The 17,058-nt window shown below is 49.6% G+C and overlaps 1 protein-coding gene across 1 annotated transcript in view; it reads right to left on the minus strand.

Annotated features, from left to right (window-relative positions):
- The window catches only part of FSTL4 (follistatin like 4), a 414,616-nt gene that overhangs the window by 214,057 nt on the left and 183,501 nt on the right, over positions 1 to 17,058 (minus strand). The window contains exon 4 of the mRNA XM_061151300.1: positions 8,637 to 8,885. Coding sequence (XP_061007283.1) covers positions 8,637 to 8,885 — 249 coding nt within the window. The remainder of the gene's footprint in view (positions 1 to 8,636; positions 8,886 to 17,058) is intronic.

The following is a 17,058-nucleotide window of genomic DNA, read 5'->3' on the forward strand; positions in this document are numbered from 1 at the left end:
GCTCCCTAACCTCTCAGCCTCCTCCAGGCCTTTGCTCAAAACTCACTTCTCATGTTAGATTCTGTAACTTCTTTCCCTATCTTCTTCTTCTCCGTGGCACGTGTCACCACCCAAGACACCTTATCTCTTGCTTACTGTCCCCCATACAAAATTGTATGCACCGCGAGGGCAGGAATCCTGTCTGTCCGTGCATTGCTGTATTCTCAGTGCCCAGAGAAGACATGACTCATAAGAAGTGAATGTTCTCTGGATGAATGGAAGGAAGAGTTCAAGCAGCAGAACAATGTGGCCAGAGTTACCTCTTGGAGTGGTCACTCTTAAAGCCACGTGGAAGATGGGTTTGAAGAAGTATCTGACCAGGAGACAGGACAGGGGGCCTGGGAAGAGTCAGAAGGGCTGGGGCTGGCAGGACCAGGAAGAGTGATGACAGCACTGTGGGAAGAATGTAGTAAGACAAGGCCTGGAAAGCACTACCCGGCCTTGGAATTTACAAGGGCAGAGTGACCTTGGTGGGGACAGGAGCCAGGTGCAGACACTGGTGGGCAGAGTGTGGGGGGGAGCTGGGGAAGAGGAGGCAGCTAGCACAGGCAAGGCTTTGGGTGACTGGGAGAGAGGGAAAGGGAGAGGAGAAATGGTACCTGAGGGATGCCGGGATAAAGCCGGTTCTACTTGGCTTTAGCATGAGAATGTGTGAGACTGTCAGTGGACACAGAGGAGGAGTGGTTGGAATAAGCAGCGGGTGCTGGGAAAGATCAGGGAACACTGTAGGGGCCTCAGAGACTGCGATTTGTTTCCATAAGTGAAATCAATGCAGTGCAAGACTTTCTCAGCTCAAGAAGTTATTAGCAATTTTTAATTACTGAAATGTAATTAATTCATCCAAAGTGTGGCAGTTCTGTGAAGCACACCACAAATGCTGAACTGATAGCAGCCTTGCACACTTGCAGGGTGCTCACACTAGGACATTTTCTTGCATAAAATCTAGAGTAAATATCCAGAGAAGACACACATTTAAGTTATGTTTCTCGATCCTGGAAGCAGACACTATATCACTGGGACCGAAGGGCCATTGTGCTGGGAGGCTACTGGGATGCTTTGATGCTGGCAGAAGCTATAGGGGAGGCTGCAAGAAGGAGATGGTCCATGTAGACTCCCGTTGGTCCTTGAGGTCTTGGGGATGTCTCTGGCTACAACATGGCCATACAGTGGCCCAGAGAGTAGGGGTGCTGCAGACTCGACTCCGGCCTTTCTCTTGGCTGTTAGTTCTGTGAAGTCAGGCCTCCAGTCCTGGCCATGCTGGTACCCTCAGGTCCTGCGCAGCCTGGCCACCCAGTGGACATTCAACACTCTCTCTATCTCTTCAGTAAGCATTGCTGGGAAAGTTGGAGAGCTGCATGTAAATCAATGAAGCTGGAACACACCCTCCCACCATACACAAAAGAAACTCAAAATGGCTTAAAGACTTAAAAATAAGACATGACACCATAAAACTTCTAGAAGAAAACATAGGCAAAATGTTCTCTACCATAAATTGTATCAGTGTTTTTTTAGATCAGCCTCCCAGGCAATACAAATAAAAGCAAAAATAAACAAACGGGACCTAGCTAAATGTATAAGCTTTTGCACAGCAAAGGAAACCATAATCAAAGTGAAAAGACAACCTATGGAATGGGAGAAGATATTTGCAAATAATGCAACTAACAAAGGCTTAATTTCCAAAGTATACACACAGCTCCTACAAGTCAATAACAAAAGATCCAAACAATCCAATTGAAAGATGGCAGAAGACTTAAATAAACATTTCTCCAAAGAAGATACAGATGACCAATAGGCACATGAAAAGATGCTCATCATCGCTAATTAGTAACGAAAGGCAAATCAAAACTACAGTGAGGTAGCACCTCATACCAGTCAGAATGGCCATCACCAAAAAGTCTGATAATAAATTCTGGAGAGTGTGTGGAGAAAAGGGAACCCTTTTACACTATTGGTGGGAATGTAAATTGGTTCAATCACTACAGAAAACAGTATGGAGGTTCCTCAAAAAAATAAATATTGAGCTACCATATAATCTAGTAATCCTACTCCTTGGTGTATACTCAGACTAAACTAAATTTGAAAAGATAAATTCATCCCTATGTTCATAGCAGTACTATTTACAATAGCCAAGACATGGAAACAACCTATATGTCCATCAAGAGATAAACAGATAAAGAAGATGTGCTATGTACGTACATAGATACATACAATGGAATATTACTCAGTCATCAAAGAGAATGAAATAATGCCATTTGTGGGAGCATGGATGGACCTAGAGATTATCGTACTAACCGAAGTAAATCAGAAACAAAAAGACAAATACCATATGATATCTCTTACAAGTGGAATCTAAAATACTACACAAATGAGTATCTATGGAGCAAAAACAGATCCACAAATATAGAGGACAGATTTGTGGTTGCCAAAGGGCCAAGTGGGCTTCCCTGGTGGCTCAGTTGGTAAAGAATCCACCTGTAATGTGGGAAACCTGGGTTCAATCCCTGGGTTGGGAAGATCCCTTGGAGAAGGGAACGGCTACCCACTCCAGTATTCTGGTCTGGAGAATTCCATGGACTGTATAATCCATGGGGTTGCAAAGAGTCAGACTCAACTAAGCGACTTTCACCTCACTTCAAACAGGTGAGGGGTTGGGGAGGGAAGGATTGGGAGTTTGGGATTAGCAGATGCAAACTGTTATATATAGGATGGATAAACAACGAGGTCTTACTGTATAGCACAGGGAACTATATTCAATATCCTATGATAAACCATAATGGAAAAGAATATGAAAAAAGAATATACATGTATAACTGAGTCATTTTGCTGTGCACACAACATTGTAAGTCAACTATACTTCAAGAAAATTAAAAACAAACCAACATCTTTGAGTGAGATAGCTTAGTGGAAAATGGCCACATTCCCCTGTGTGGAGCTCACAGTGAGGGCCAGGAGGGGTACAGAGAGATTCCTTTGCCAGGCCTGGGGAAGCAGCAGTGGCCTTCGACAGAATGCAGGTGGGGCTGGGAGTGGAAGGACAACTGGAAGAAACTGGAAACAGGAAGGGGGCTGGGAGAAAGTGGAGGCCAGTTCCAAGAGGCCAGAGCATGCTAAAGGAGGGCACGCCCCAGAGGCTCTGCGTTTTCATCTCTGGGCCCCTCTGGTAGCTGCGGAGTTTCCCACTCCTTCCTTAGAGGAGAGGAAATGGCTGGTGCTGTGAGTTCAGGATAACTCAGCTGGCTTTCCTGCAGAAGCTCCCAGCTGGGCCTCCTACTGACCTGCACAGCCAGGAGGCCCAACCCAGCAGCAGGGGCCTTGCCCACTGACCATGGCTCCTGAGTCCTCCCTCCACAAAGTCTCCTGGGGGAAAAGGAAAAGGCAGTCTCGTCTACTGTGAACATGACTTGCTGGGACTGAATTAAAAAGAGCCCCAGAGTTGGGGGTGATGATGAAGGGTGGGCTACAGCAGCAGACCCTGAGGACTAGCGGCCTCGCTGGGGCTCTGGGTCCCCATGTGGGGAAATGGGAAGGTTGGACTATCTTATCTGATAGTCCACTTGAGTTCAAACTACCTAGGTTAGCACACAGGCCTATCTTTTACCCCCTTGTCTCCATTCACCCATAGTCTCCCTCATCAACCCCAGCTCCCTGTCAGGACCTGCATTTTAATCACTTGCTCTGTCCTAAGAGTCTGTAGGTATTACTACTTCATGTCTGCACCCTACGAAGCCCTTATTCACTCTTCCAGATTCACCTCAATTGTCTTTTCTCCAGCTCCCTCCCTAGACATTCTCCCCTTTTCACCCTCAGGTGGACCAATCCCTCCCTTGGCTCAACGGGTAGTTCCTGACAGCCTTCCATGCATTCCAGAACCTTCCTCTAGACCTGGAATCAGGAGTTCTTGGTTCTTCTCTTCCACCTCTACAAGCTTACCAGGTGAACTCGGATGACTCACTACATTTCTTTTCAAAAAGGTTTTAGAATTTTGATCATTTGGAGATCAAATTCCAGTCATTCATTAAGTAAACATGGAGGACAAATGTTCTTCTCTCTCCTTGTTCATAGGACATTCACACCATTGACTTCTAAACCCATATTGAGTGTAATCACATGTGAGCAGGGCTCTTAGAGCCTTCTGCATCCGTCCCTTGACTGTGCCCCAATGTTTGCCATTATCCTGAGTGATGCTGATACTGCTTAGAGAAGCGCACTCGTGATCATGTGCCTAGCACTGCTCATTTTATGTTCACGACATTCTGTGAGGTAGGCATTATCATCATCCCATCTTACAGACGTAGTAAGTGAGACAGAGAGAGCTTATGTGTCTCCTCCAAGGCAGCGTGGAATGGTCCCATGACTGGCCTTAAGCTGATGCCTCTGGTCCTGTGCCACCTAATCCCTCAGTGTGGGCCTCCCCATGATGCTTCCTCAGGCCCCAGCATTTCCCTATTGTAGGGACCACTCCAGCAGAGTGAAACCAAATCCCTAGGATGTCTGCCCCCACCATACCCCTGTGCCCACTGCCCTCACACCTGGGGAAGCTGAGAGTCTGCCTGAGGCTGGGCCGACACAGCTGGGAATGAGAGTATCTTTCTCTGGCAGGGCAGAAGAAACTTGGAAGTGTGGAAATGCCCTGGAGGCATGGGACTCAATTTATACTCCTAAAGCTGTAAGATGCTAAAATAACAACACCACCTCAATACCCCAAAGAAGAAAAGTCTTTGGCAGCAAGTTGTATCTGCTCTGCTAACTCTTAACAGAAGGTTGAGTTTTTATTCCTGTGTTCAGTAACACTTCAGGAAAAAAAAAAAGTTTGCTAGTGAGCCTATAGTATGTTTAACTTTCAAAATAAAAAAGTGGCAATTATTTCCTCTGATTTCATAAGTCTGGGAATTCCCCCCTGAAGCACGAATATGCACTTTCAAATGCAATGCGGGATGAGGAAGCTTAAGGGTCTGTTTAGAACTGAACCTCTAACAGGCTCCTTTCTTCCATAATTTCATGGTTTGTTTGGAAAACTGCCTAACTATGACATTGTATCATCTGAAATAATACAAGCCTGGCGTGCTGAGTGATGGCTGAGAGGCAAGCTCCTCTTCTCCAAAAGCATAGGAGATAAAGCGTGAACTCAGAGCTGAGTCAGAAAAATCATTTTAAAAGTGCTAAATAGTACACAAATAGGAATGCCGTGTCACAAGATAACTTCAGACACAAACTCTAGAAGAAGTTAAAGGTAAAGAGAAATCTACCCACTATCCTGGTGTTCACTGGAGGTATTTGGTGCTGAAGACAAATGTGACTAATTCTGTCCGAAGGAGAAAGAGAGACAGTATCCCACCTCCTTCATCCTCCTGACTTTTCAGATGTCAGGAGAGCTGGTATGGAAGCTGCCAATGGCCTCTGAGACAAGGCTGCAGAGTTCAATTTTGATTTTCTCACCAGTGAATGATCCCTAAATGATGTTGTACTTCATTCTGTATTCACACAGTATTCTATTGCCATAGCAACTAGAATGTGTTACCACAAGTTTTCTTGTACGCAGTCTTTGAATGCTGCCTCTCCTTCCGTGCACAGCAGTAAGCTCCGTGTGACCCCAGGCGGTACCCCCAAGAAGACACCGCCCCAACAAGGGTGCAGGGAGGGGCTCTGGTGGCAAAGTGACTGCTCTGAACTGTGGTGGCCCGGCCTGGAAGCCCACATCCCTCCTTGCTCAACACACTCCAACCCCATAAGAACCATCCTAATATAGTGACTTCTGGGGGTAGAGAAAGCCCCAGAGAATGAAGTCATAACTTCTCTTTGTAAAGTCTGGTAGGAAAAGTGAATGAAATACGAAGGATTTTAGAATTTTTGTTCGGACAGGTAGAAAGGTATTTTCAAGTTTCCTGGATCAATAACTCCCTGGACATTTGGGACAGAGACAAACTGTCATCCTTGGAGCTCAAGACAGCATTAAACACTCTGCTGCCATCTTGGGGTGAGGACTGTAGGAAGCTGTCCTTTATACCCACCTTCCTTTTCCCCAAGAATCCCATCCTGCCTCCCTCTAGCACTCTGTCCATCCATTACCTCCTGCTCCCTGTGAAAGCCATGGTTCTGGCAAAGATGGAGGTTCTCCCCCAAAGCACCCTCCCAGGGCTCACCTGCCTCCACAGCCACCAAGGCCCTGGGGGGGTCAGTGAACTGCTTGCTGAGCATTCCCTATGGAAACACTAGGGGAGGAGAAGCCAGCTGGCCCTCCTGACTCCAGGGACTGGAGCTGATGCTGAACCAGAGGCAGTAAAGGCTTCTCTGTGGGATTCAGAGTCAGGGGATGAGGTCTGCAGAAAGGGGAACCCTAGCTGCAGGTGGACGTCTTCAGGATAGCTTGACTCTCAGCACCTCCCACCTCCACTCCCCATCTACCAGCGAGCTGTACAAGCCCAAGACCTGCCAGGCAGGAGTCCTTGTTCCTGCTTCTGCATCCCCCTCACAGCTCATGCATCCTCCTGCTCCAGGCCTGAGGCCACCATGAGTTAGATAAGCGATGACAACAGGTGTCATTAATACCCGACATGTGTAATGTACCCCCCCCTGCTAAGTGGTTTCTGTTGCTGCATCTTATTTACTTTCCTCCATAGAGCAGGTGGAAACTGCCAGCAGCCCCTTTTTACAGCCGAGCAAACGGCCCAGAGAGGTGGAGTCACTCACTCAAAGTCACATAGCTGGCCTGCAAACCCAGGTCCCCCTGGGACCTTGCCCACACCTCTCTCCATTGAAAAAGGATCGTTTGGAGATCGGCGCTGCCATAGTGAGTGGGTGGGATTTCACAACATCAGTGAAAACCCCAATGAATCAGAAGGATTCGGTGGATAAATTCAATCAGCGTGAAGCAGAACCGAGACCTAATCTGCTTGCCCCTTCCCAACTCTCCCGTCACCCCCTCATCACAGCAGGTTCTGTAGTAGTTGACTTTCCCTCGTGTGAAATGAGAAATGCTGTTTGAATAACAGATGGTGAGGGAGGCCGTGCACACTCTGATGTAGAAATAAAAACCTTTAGAAAGATGCAGTCTGGGGGAATACTGGAAACTGGAGAATGGAACGTCAGTCTATAAAATGCAACACGACCAATAAAGCTGGAGCAAGTGGCCAAGTGTTTTAGTGCTCACGGCTGCCGAGGCACAGGCAGGCCTGGACTGGGCAGGGCTTCCAGGCCTTGGACATTTTTCCTGGGCTTGTTTTGGTTTGATTTCCATATTGGGCCTTGCGATTTTTGAAGTGCCTCAGCATTCATGTTACAAGCATGCTCATTAAAGGGTCCAAGACTCCTCCCATCACAGGATAAACTCAACAGTCCAGAGACCCACCTGCTCTAGGAACCCCTGCCAGGGCCCATGGGTGAGGAGGGAAAGCTACCTTCTCTAGGGTTACAGGAGGCCCATAGACTTGGACTCCTGCATTGTGAATCCTCCTGCCACATGGACCTGGTGCCTGGGAGAGTAAGGCCTGAGCTTGGCCCTTTCCTCCTGAAGCCCAGGCCCCCAGCTGCGGCCACACAGAAGTCCCTTCCTGTCAGCATCACAGGCACTCAGGGGCAGCAGGGCTCCATCCCAGCTTTCTCCGCCCCTCCCGGCCCTGCCCCACAGTAAGTCTGGGACCTCAAGCAGGCCCATGTGGGCACCACCACCCCCCTCCAACCCCGCTCCAAGATCCCGCAGCTCAGGCCAGGGGGCCTGTTCCCACCCGCACACAAGCTGCTTCTGCTGTCTCACGTCACCTAGATTATTCATGTGTGGCCATTTGGGCTCAGCATCACAAACACTTCTACAGCCTCTGACATGCACCATTCATTGCAGCCACATAGACACAGAAATTTGTGGCCTAACTCTCACTTCCTGGAACATCCGTGAGCTGTTGACACCTTCTTGGTGTCAACAAGGCCTTGAGCCACATGTTAGTAAGATGATATTCATGCACGAAGAGCCACAGGCCTTGCCCCTGAGGCTCTTACCCTCTGCCAGGAGCTGGCACTGCTCTTCTCACTCAAGGACCAGGCATGAACACTTTGGCCCCCTTCTCCATGGAGATGGTCTGACGTCCATGCAGGACCTTCCTTAGTTTGCTCTGAGGTTCTCTAGACAGGCCAGGCGACCACTCTAGGCCAGATTGCCATGCTGGGAACCTCTGTCCTGGGGTTCGGAGGGTCCCATCTGACTACTTTCTATGCACAGAGTGACCTTCTGATTCATGAGACATAGTCCAGAGGGGTCTGTGCTCCCTGCCACCACCTGGCAGGACCCACCCTGCGAGAGAGACTCAGGCAGTGCCTTTCAGCCTGGACCCTATGGACATGGGCTCTGCACCAGCCCAGACTTCCTGGGCCCCCTGGTTCTGCTCTCCCAGGCCCTTCCTCAAGGGCAGGGGCCTCTGGAGGTGGACATAAATGCACATGCAACACTGAAACACTGCTGCTGCTTTTAAGGCTCCAATCTTCCTCTTTCTCTATTTTTTAAAAACACATTTAACCTGTAGACTCAGCACCTGGGTCATTTGTCAGAAAGGCATTAGAGGATCTACGACAAAACCCACAAGCACAGAGGCACAGAGCCATCTTCCTACCTTTAAGGAAGCAGTCCTTGCTGCGGACCATGACGATCTTCTTCCCCAGCAGGCAGGCAGCCCGGTGGAGCTCACAGTGGTTTTCGTAAACCCTCCCGTCTGAGCCGCACACAGGCACGTAGCTGGGCCGGCAGGCCTCCAGGCATCGGCACTCGGGCTCCCCCGTCTCCCTGCTGAGCATACACCTGCTTCCGCGGCTGCACAACTTCTTCCCGCAGGAGGCCGGCAGCTCGTCATGGCTGGAAAGTCCTGCAAGGCACACAAACACAGAGGGTCAGCCGCCAGCACTCGGGGGCACGGGCCACCTGCATGGCTCTTTCAGGTTGTGTTGGCCAGAGTCTGTGAAGCGGAGGCACTGGGGCTCAGGCGCCCCATGGAGCCCCTGCCCCTCCAATGGGTGGCAGACAGGAGTGCTACAAGCAATGCCCTGTCAGGCAGAGCCCAGGTTTTATGGCTGGCTCCCACCAAACATCTCAGACACAACCCCTGCCCATCCTGGGAGGGAGGAGTAAACAGAGGGCCACGTGGAGATGGTAAGGTACCAACAGACCCTGCTGACGGAGAGGCGGAGGGCTTGCCAAGGGATGGGGGCTTGAGCCAAGGTTCCTATAACCACCATGCAGCGAGCATTTGCCTGCCTTAGGGAGGAGACCTGGCATGAGGAGGGGTTTTGTGCAGGAGTGCGGGTGGGAAGTAAGGGGTAGCAAGAGGTGGGTCTGTCTTGCTAGATTCAGAGAGCCAAGTGGAACTGTAGTCTGATATGTTAGGCACTAGGGAGCCATGGTGGAGACTAGTGAGCAGCAGTGGAGTAAGGAGAAAGTGGTTCTCTAAGTGCTTAGGAACGGGGGCAGCCAAGGCAGGGAGGTCAGAGGTTGACCATTTCCTCTGGAAAAAGGACGGTTCTCCAAGACACAGTAGCAGTGGTAGCACCGGCAGTCCACTGCTCAGCCCTTCCCCAGTGGTGCAGATGGTAAAGAATCTGCCTGCAATGTGGGACATCTGGGTTCAATCCCTGGGTTGGGAAGATCCCCTGGAGAAGGGAACAGCACCCACTCCAGTATTCTTGCCTGCAGAATTCCATGGACAGAAGAGCCTGGCGGGCTACAGTCCCTGGGGTAGCAAAGAGTCGGACACGACGGAGTGACTGACAATAACAACAGTCCTTCTGGCTTAATACTACAGCCTGTGTCCGTGGGCAGGAGGGCTGAGACCATGGAAATAGCAGCTGCCATGATGCTGTTTGTCTCCTCTACCCAACACACACCCATGATGATCTCGGGCAGTGGTGTCCTGAGCTCACACACCAGAGCAGTGGGGCAGAGTGGTTTCTTGCTGAAAAGGCCCACTTATGTGGACGCTTAAATAAGCATCCATCAGCTACGGGACATTCCTCAGGAGCCCAGAAAACTGGATGATGGCCACGTGGCATTGATGGCAACAGATAGGAAATTGAGAATTATAAAGGGATATCAAAACACAAATAATTGAAACATGTATACAGATTTTACGGCCACAGAAGTCCTTGCTTTTAAGTTTTAATTAAATTTTCTTCAAAATATTGGCAAGACAGAATGGCCCTGGCAGTCAAGACTGAACTTTCAGCCTCAACTCCTACTCTATGGGATTAAAATGCCTAAGGAAAAAAAAAGCAAAACTTGTTTTTGGTTAAGTCTGCTTTTCATCATTATAGATTTGAAAGGAAAAAAATCAGTTATCAGTAGATTAACTGCTTGATTCAATAACTCATTTAAATTCTTCCAGCCTTGGCAAGCTAAGAAATATTGACTTTTTCTCGAATCATAATAAACTAGAAGGTCAAAATATCTCTTAGCAGTATAAAAGTGCAGATCCTAAGTGGGCGTGTGACTCTCCTTTATCCACTTTGTTAATTGTTGGCATGTCACCGCAAAGACTCAATGGCATGCATGGGCCCCTGCTTGCCCTGCTGGCAAGGCTGACGGGCAGAGGAAGCCGGGGTGCTGGCTCCACGGTGGGAGGCTCTGGGCTGGAGGCCCCCCACCCACGGTGTTTATGGCTGCTTTGCCACAGAGCCTGTTTGATTAGCAAAATTCTCCTGGGTTACCCGGGAAAGTGCTGGCGGCTACCAGAAGAAACTAACAGGCTCTAAAAATATCAGCCTTTGTTTCTTTCCAAGACAATGCCAGGACCCAAAGTGCTGCCTTTGTATGACTATTTTCATCAACTTTCCCATGTGATGTGAAGGACACCCACTAGTGGCTCCATTTAAGAAGCTGAGCCCAGCTTTCTGAGCCTCTGGTCTCACAGTGCCTGCTTTGGGGGCTTTGCCCCGGCTGGGCTGCCCAACCAGACAGGCTGTGCCCTCTCTCTGGGTACCTCAGACTCAGTGCACCTCTGGGGCCCATTTGCTGTCCCTGCCAGTCAGAGTGCCCCCTTTCTGAATCCCCTGAGTCCAGGAGGGCCTGCCCGACTCTCTGGCCTCAGGAGATCCCCAGGGTACAGAGACTTTGTCTTTTTGCCCCTGCCCCCATCACTGACTCAGGATTTATGAAACACAATAGTTTTCAAAGCTGTCCTCCCTAACTCTATTTAACCCCCAGGCTAGAAGCTGGGGTGGGAGGGTAGAGGGGGCCTGTACGCAGTGATCTGCTCAGGGGTGCATCTCTCTTGCTTTCTCCAAGTGGGGATCTGGAGGGATGACAGTATGAAGGAGAAACAACTGTTTATAGAGATGGGCCTTTGCTGGGGTACCGGGGGCTGGAACCAGGAGTGGCAGAACAGGAAGGCCCTTTGGAGACCACCTAGTCCAGTGCAAACATCAAAGGAAGGGCCAGTTTGCATGGGAGGGTGTGGGGAGAACCCCATCTGCCTCAGGTCTTTCCGATGTGGAAATGGGCTATTGGCACATATATGATTCCTAATGATTTGCAATGAGGACAAAAGTCGCTTGAAAGCCCTGCACCGCCCTTCCCAGTGTGTGGCGGGCAGGCCCACAAAGAGCTGAGAACAGTGTGCACGGGGGTGGCCTGGATCCCCGGCCCTGTCACCGAGACACCCGCCAAGTGTGGTTTCATAAACGAGTCCCTTGTCACCACTTCCTCCTTGTTATTAAAACAGAATGAATTTCCCACTCCTACCAGGACGATGATAAACCAGTAATGGGAAAGGTAACCAAGTGAGACTGCCAGCAACTGCCTACAGTATTTATGGGGACGACCATGATGCCTGGAAAAGATATAATGCGCTTAATTTATAGTCATAAAGAAAGTCATTTACCCAGGTTAGAAACCGATCATCTCACCAAATAAGTGCTTTTCAACACTAATTAAATCTACTGGACACAGTCAGACATGGGAATTGTTACATGAAAGTTATGGTGGCAGAAGAAACAAGTCCATCTGTACCAGTCAGTGCTAACCTCCCTCTGCGATCCAAATGAGGATTCTCCATGTGACTGCCCCAGACCTGGAACTGCTACCTCAGGGCATGGGTGGAGGCGGTGGAGGTCAGCAGTGGTCAGACAAGCCACCCAACCGGAGGGGAGGGATCAAGAGGGAGCAAGCCTTCCCCATTCACCCGGAGCAGAAGCCTTCCTTGTTTTGTCACCATTGACCGCAGGGCAGAGCACAGACGATTTGGCTCTTCTGCTTCCAAACTCTGGCTCAGTCTCTGACTGGTTCCTTGCACAAGGTACACCAATGAGCAGGCATCCTCTCCCAGCAGGATATGGGCTGAATGCCACAGGAGGGGGAATCCCTTAGTGTGCCACTCTGGGATGCTCGTTGCCTTCGGGTACGTTTGCCCAGTGCAGTGTTCTGTCTGATAACTCAGCCTCGGCTCACCTACTGAGGAAGCCCCTCCCCTCACACGGCCTGTGGAGGTCATTCTAGGTCTCTCGATAAGCAGTACTGCCTCAGTCCCCTCCAGCAGCCTCCGTCCCCCGGGCAAGGGCTGGAGCTGAAATCCCTACTACCTGGCCCCACCCTGCCACAAAGCCCTAGTGAGGTGAAGGCGTGGTTCTATGGTAGCCGCAGAATCATGAGTCATGTACAGATGTGACAGCTGGACAGTAAAAAAATAAATAAATAAAAAAGGTTGAGTACCGAAGAATTGATGCCTTCAAACTGTGATGCTGGAGAAGACTCTTGAGAGTCCCTTGGACTGCAAGATCAAACCAGTCAATCTGAAAGGAAATCAACCCTGAACATTCTTTGGAAGGACTGATGCTGAAACTGAAGTTCCATTACTTTGGCCACCTGATACGAAGAGCTGACTCACTGCAAAAGACCCTGATGCTGGGAAAGATTGAGGGCAAGAGGAGAAGGGGATGACAGAGGACGAGATGGTTGGATGGCATCACCGATTCAATGGACACGGGTTTCAGCAAACTCTGGGAGATAGTGAAGGACAGGGAAGCCTGGCATGCTGCAGTCCATGGGGTCACAAAGAGTTGGACACGACTGAGTGAGTGAACAACAACGGTGGCTGCACGCTCTGCAGGGCCCAAGACAGGCCAAGGAGAGTGGGATGTGGACACTGAAGATGAGAGGCAGCAAATGCAGTCCCAAGAGCTGGCCACCTTGCCAGCTGATGGCCTCATTGCTGCCTGCCACGAACTCCTGCCTGTCACTGCAGTGGTCTCTGGTTTCTGCAGACAGAATGTATCTGTACAGGGATGAAGGGCCCACCTGTCAGCAGGCATAGGCCCTTATACACAGATTATATGCGTTACTTTCTGTGCATCGATAGGGATCCAGCAGGGAGCTAAAGCCTATGTCTTGTGCTGTGGGCAAATTTTTGAAAGACCTAGAGTGAGGGCTTGCATTTGGAAGAGTGTGTGTAGAGGAGCAGTGATGTGGGCTGTATCAGCTGGAGCTGGGTAATGGTCACAGTACTTGCCCACATCTTCCCTGACAACTCAACCTTAGACATGCCCAAGATGGTCTGGAGACAGAGTGTCTGGTAAACTTGGAATCCATCAGTATAGAAGACACCCAAGTGCCTCAGAAGTGGCTGCAAAATTCAGGTTTGTATGAGAGCCAGGCAGAGACCCAGGTCTAGAGCCAGTGTGGTTTCTATATACCATGTGGAGTTGGGGGTGGCACTTCAGGAGTGCTTGCCAGCCAGCTCTCCATCCACCCATTCATCCAATAAATATTTATGGGGCACCTGGAAATGGCAACCCACTCCAGTATTCTTGCCTGAAGAATCCCATGGACAGAGAAGCCTGGTGGGCTACAGTCCATGGGGTCGCAAAGAGTTGGACACGACTGAGCGACTTCACTTTCACTTTGCCATGGGCCACAGACCCTATTCTAGGTGCTGGGGACACAGGCAGACTGGCACCCTGTCTTCAGTTCACTGATATGACAGAAAGACACATAAGAATGTGAACAAGTGAACGTATACAAGGCAAATGTGGACTGGAGAAAAGGCCAGGAAGGAGTGAAACAGGGCATTGCAGTGGGCTGGCTTCCATCTGCAGGTCAGGGAAGACAGGAGGTGAGACTTGACCTGAGATCTGAAAGTCAGGGGGCAGAGCCCCAGATCTCAGACAGCACAGCAGTACAGAACAAGGGGGAACGGCACCAGGGTCAGGCGTGGATTCCTTCCAGGCAGACCTCACAGGGCAGAACCCGTCTGTAGAGTCAAATTTGCTGTTTCCCGATCTGTACCCCCCAGGGAAGTGGGGTGACTCTGGCTCCCTGAAAGCTTCAGTCAGCTTGTGGGAACTCAGTGTTGGAGGGGAGCCCCCTCTCCTGGGTTCAGCACCCCCTGCTCCACACCTGGTCAAAAGGCCTGTCCTCCTACACCTGCCCCCGCCTAGGCCAAGGGCCAGGCACCATTCCTAATATTTACATGAGCTTATCTAACCCTCACTTAGCCCTGGTAACAGCACTCTGAATGTATCTGTGGCATGTACATGTGCCCACCTTACAGACTAGGAAATATGAGTCCTGCAGTGATGTGCCAGTGGTCAGACAGCAAGTAGATTGTAGGTGGTGGAGCCTAGATTTGAATGAGTCTCACCCCAAATCTCTCAGACTTGGAATAATAAGCTCAGTCAGGAATATGAGTTCCCTCAAGGAACCCAGGCCAGAAGGGTTCAGATGTCTAGTCTGGGCTTCTCCAACATTAGGACACACACAGACGTCAGCACTCCTGGCCAGTAGGATCTCTGCTGCTCACACACCCCAAGAATACACAGTCTGGTGGCCAATTTAGAAACTTTTCTGAGGGCTATAGGCTTACAGCGTCACAGGAGGAAGTCCTGCTTGGATCTTAGAACATGGAATTCCAAACCTGCACATCGTCATGCATGGACACCAGGCCCACAGCCCCCTCCTTCCGTTATGATGTCTCTCAGTCTCAGTGGCCCCCTGCCCGCCGCCTCTGACCTTTTCCCCTGAAATTGTTAAGGTGACTGCTGAGCAGATGTGATGTCCTCTCAGTGACCACACAGCGTGTCCTAAGCCGAGACCACTGTGTGCTTCATGAAAGAAGAAGCTTGACCAGCTCGGAAACACTTGACCAATGTTCCAGCTTCCAAAGCCTAATAGAAACATATGGTTACCCATCGCTGGAAGGTAATGCTACTTGTTCTGTGTGTGGCTCACAGATACTAAATTAAGGTCTGACAAATTGGCTTCAAAACACACCAATCAGTCAAAGCCAGAAATGCCTGGCACACAGAGAGGGATGAAGGACTTTTAACCCTCAGTGGGCTCTCAGTTCTGCCTGAGGAGTTTGATTCTAACCAAGTCTACAGCAGACCAGAGCCCAGACTAGGATATTACACATTGTCCTACCTCCCTGGGCAGGGTTTTCGGAGGTAACTATTTCCAGTCAGGGATGAAGAATGTAAGTGCCAAAGGACACTTCTCTAAAACCTGAAAACAGGACTCTGATGAGAATACAAAGTGAGCAAGTGTTTAAAATTTATTTGACTCAGTTATGAGGGACCCTCAGGAAAGTGAAGCTGGTTCAAAGGAGAGTTGGTGGAGGTACAGGCATTGGAGAGATTAGGTGGGATAAGACTGCCAGGAAAGACACACAGCTGGGGAGTGACCTACAGGTCACCATACCCTTTGAATACCATACCCTTTGGGGGTTAATTTTTCCACCAGAAAGAAGTAGTTTGCATTTTTACTGGAAACAAATCTGCAAGTTAATGTGTAACTGCATAGTGTGGGCCTTTGATGAACACAAACTAATAAGGTGAACAGAGATATAACTCCCTAGTACAGAATGGTGTAGCATGTTGGGGTAAGTCTGTTAAAAGATGTTCCTGTATGACACAGGAGGACTTGCCACCCTCCCTTGGCCTTATTCCCAAGTTCTGGGTAATTTTCCCAATGTCAACAACAGTGGCAGATGTCATCTGAGTCAGCTGCCAGGAATTTCATCCTTTACTCCTTCCTGTGGAGCCCCCAGCCTCACAAAAGACCCCAGAAGGAGGAGATGAGACTGCAAACCACCAAGCTCAGCTCTGCTGGACTCTCACTTGAGAAAGACAAGTGAGGTCTATGGGAATGTGAGGGCAAGCTGGAGCTGGATGTGTGTGAGTGGACTCATCCTAGTACTTACGTGATTCCCAAATCCCATCTGGGTTTCAAGTAACTCAAGGTTAAAGCACACACTGACCCAGCCCCGGGCTCCTGGCCTTGTTAGCTGTGTGAGCCCAGTCAAGTTTCCCACTCTCTTTTCCCTCTAATTTAAATATGAGGATAACGATGCTTTGCCCTTTACAGGTTTTTTTTTTTGAGGATTAAATGAGCTGATTCATGTGAAGGGCTTGGCACACAGTAGGCACTCAATTCAGACATATGGAGTTACTGACAGGTTGAATAAACGGACTGAAAAATAAGAAGCCATTTGGTTTTACTGCCATAAGTATAATAAATGTGGGCTAGTTATAGTCTTCAGGAGGTCTGCCTTAATGAAAAGGGGAACAAATTTATACCACAAGTATTGCCTGGTTTTAAAAGGCAGACTCACAATAGCACGCTTCATAATATCTTGAGGAAATGCTTCCCTTGAAGTTTCCCCTACACTGGAAACTTGCTTGACCCAAGTCAAGTCTGCCCAGCGTTCGGGGGCATCTGAAATCACACATTCTCAGGGCACGGTGAGCAGCACTGGCCTGCAGCCCAAACTCTGCAGCCTCCACTCTGTACCTCAGGGCCTCTGACCTGAACACAGTATCGAAAGCAGCCTGGACATGGGCCTGGGTCCTGTGGCTGTAGCAGGCGGCTTTCCTCAGTCAGGCCTGGTGTTTCTCTCCCTTCTGGGAACCTTCTGCACTGCTATGCCATCTCTCTCTCTCTAGTGTCTTAATGACAGTAAAGCTACCTGACTCATTTCTAGAACTTTCTCCCTGAGGCCTCCCACAGGCACACTCCACTTAAAAGGGGCTCCCAGACTGCTGGCCTGGATCTTTATC

Source organism: Dama dama, chromosome 9 (genome assembly GCF_033118175.1).
Source record: "Dama dama isolate Ldn47 chromosome 9, ASM3311817v1, whole genome shotgun sequence".
Lineage (NCBI taxonomy): Eukaryota > Metazoa > Chordata > Mammalia > Artiodactyla > Cervidae > Dama > Dama dama.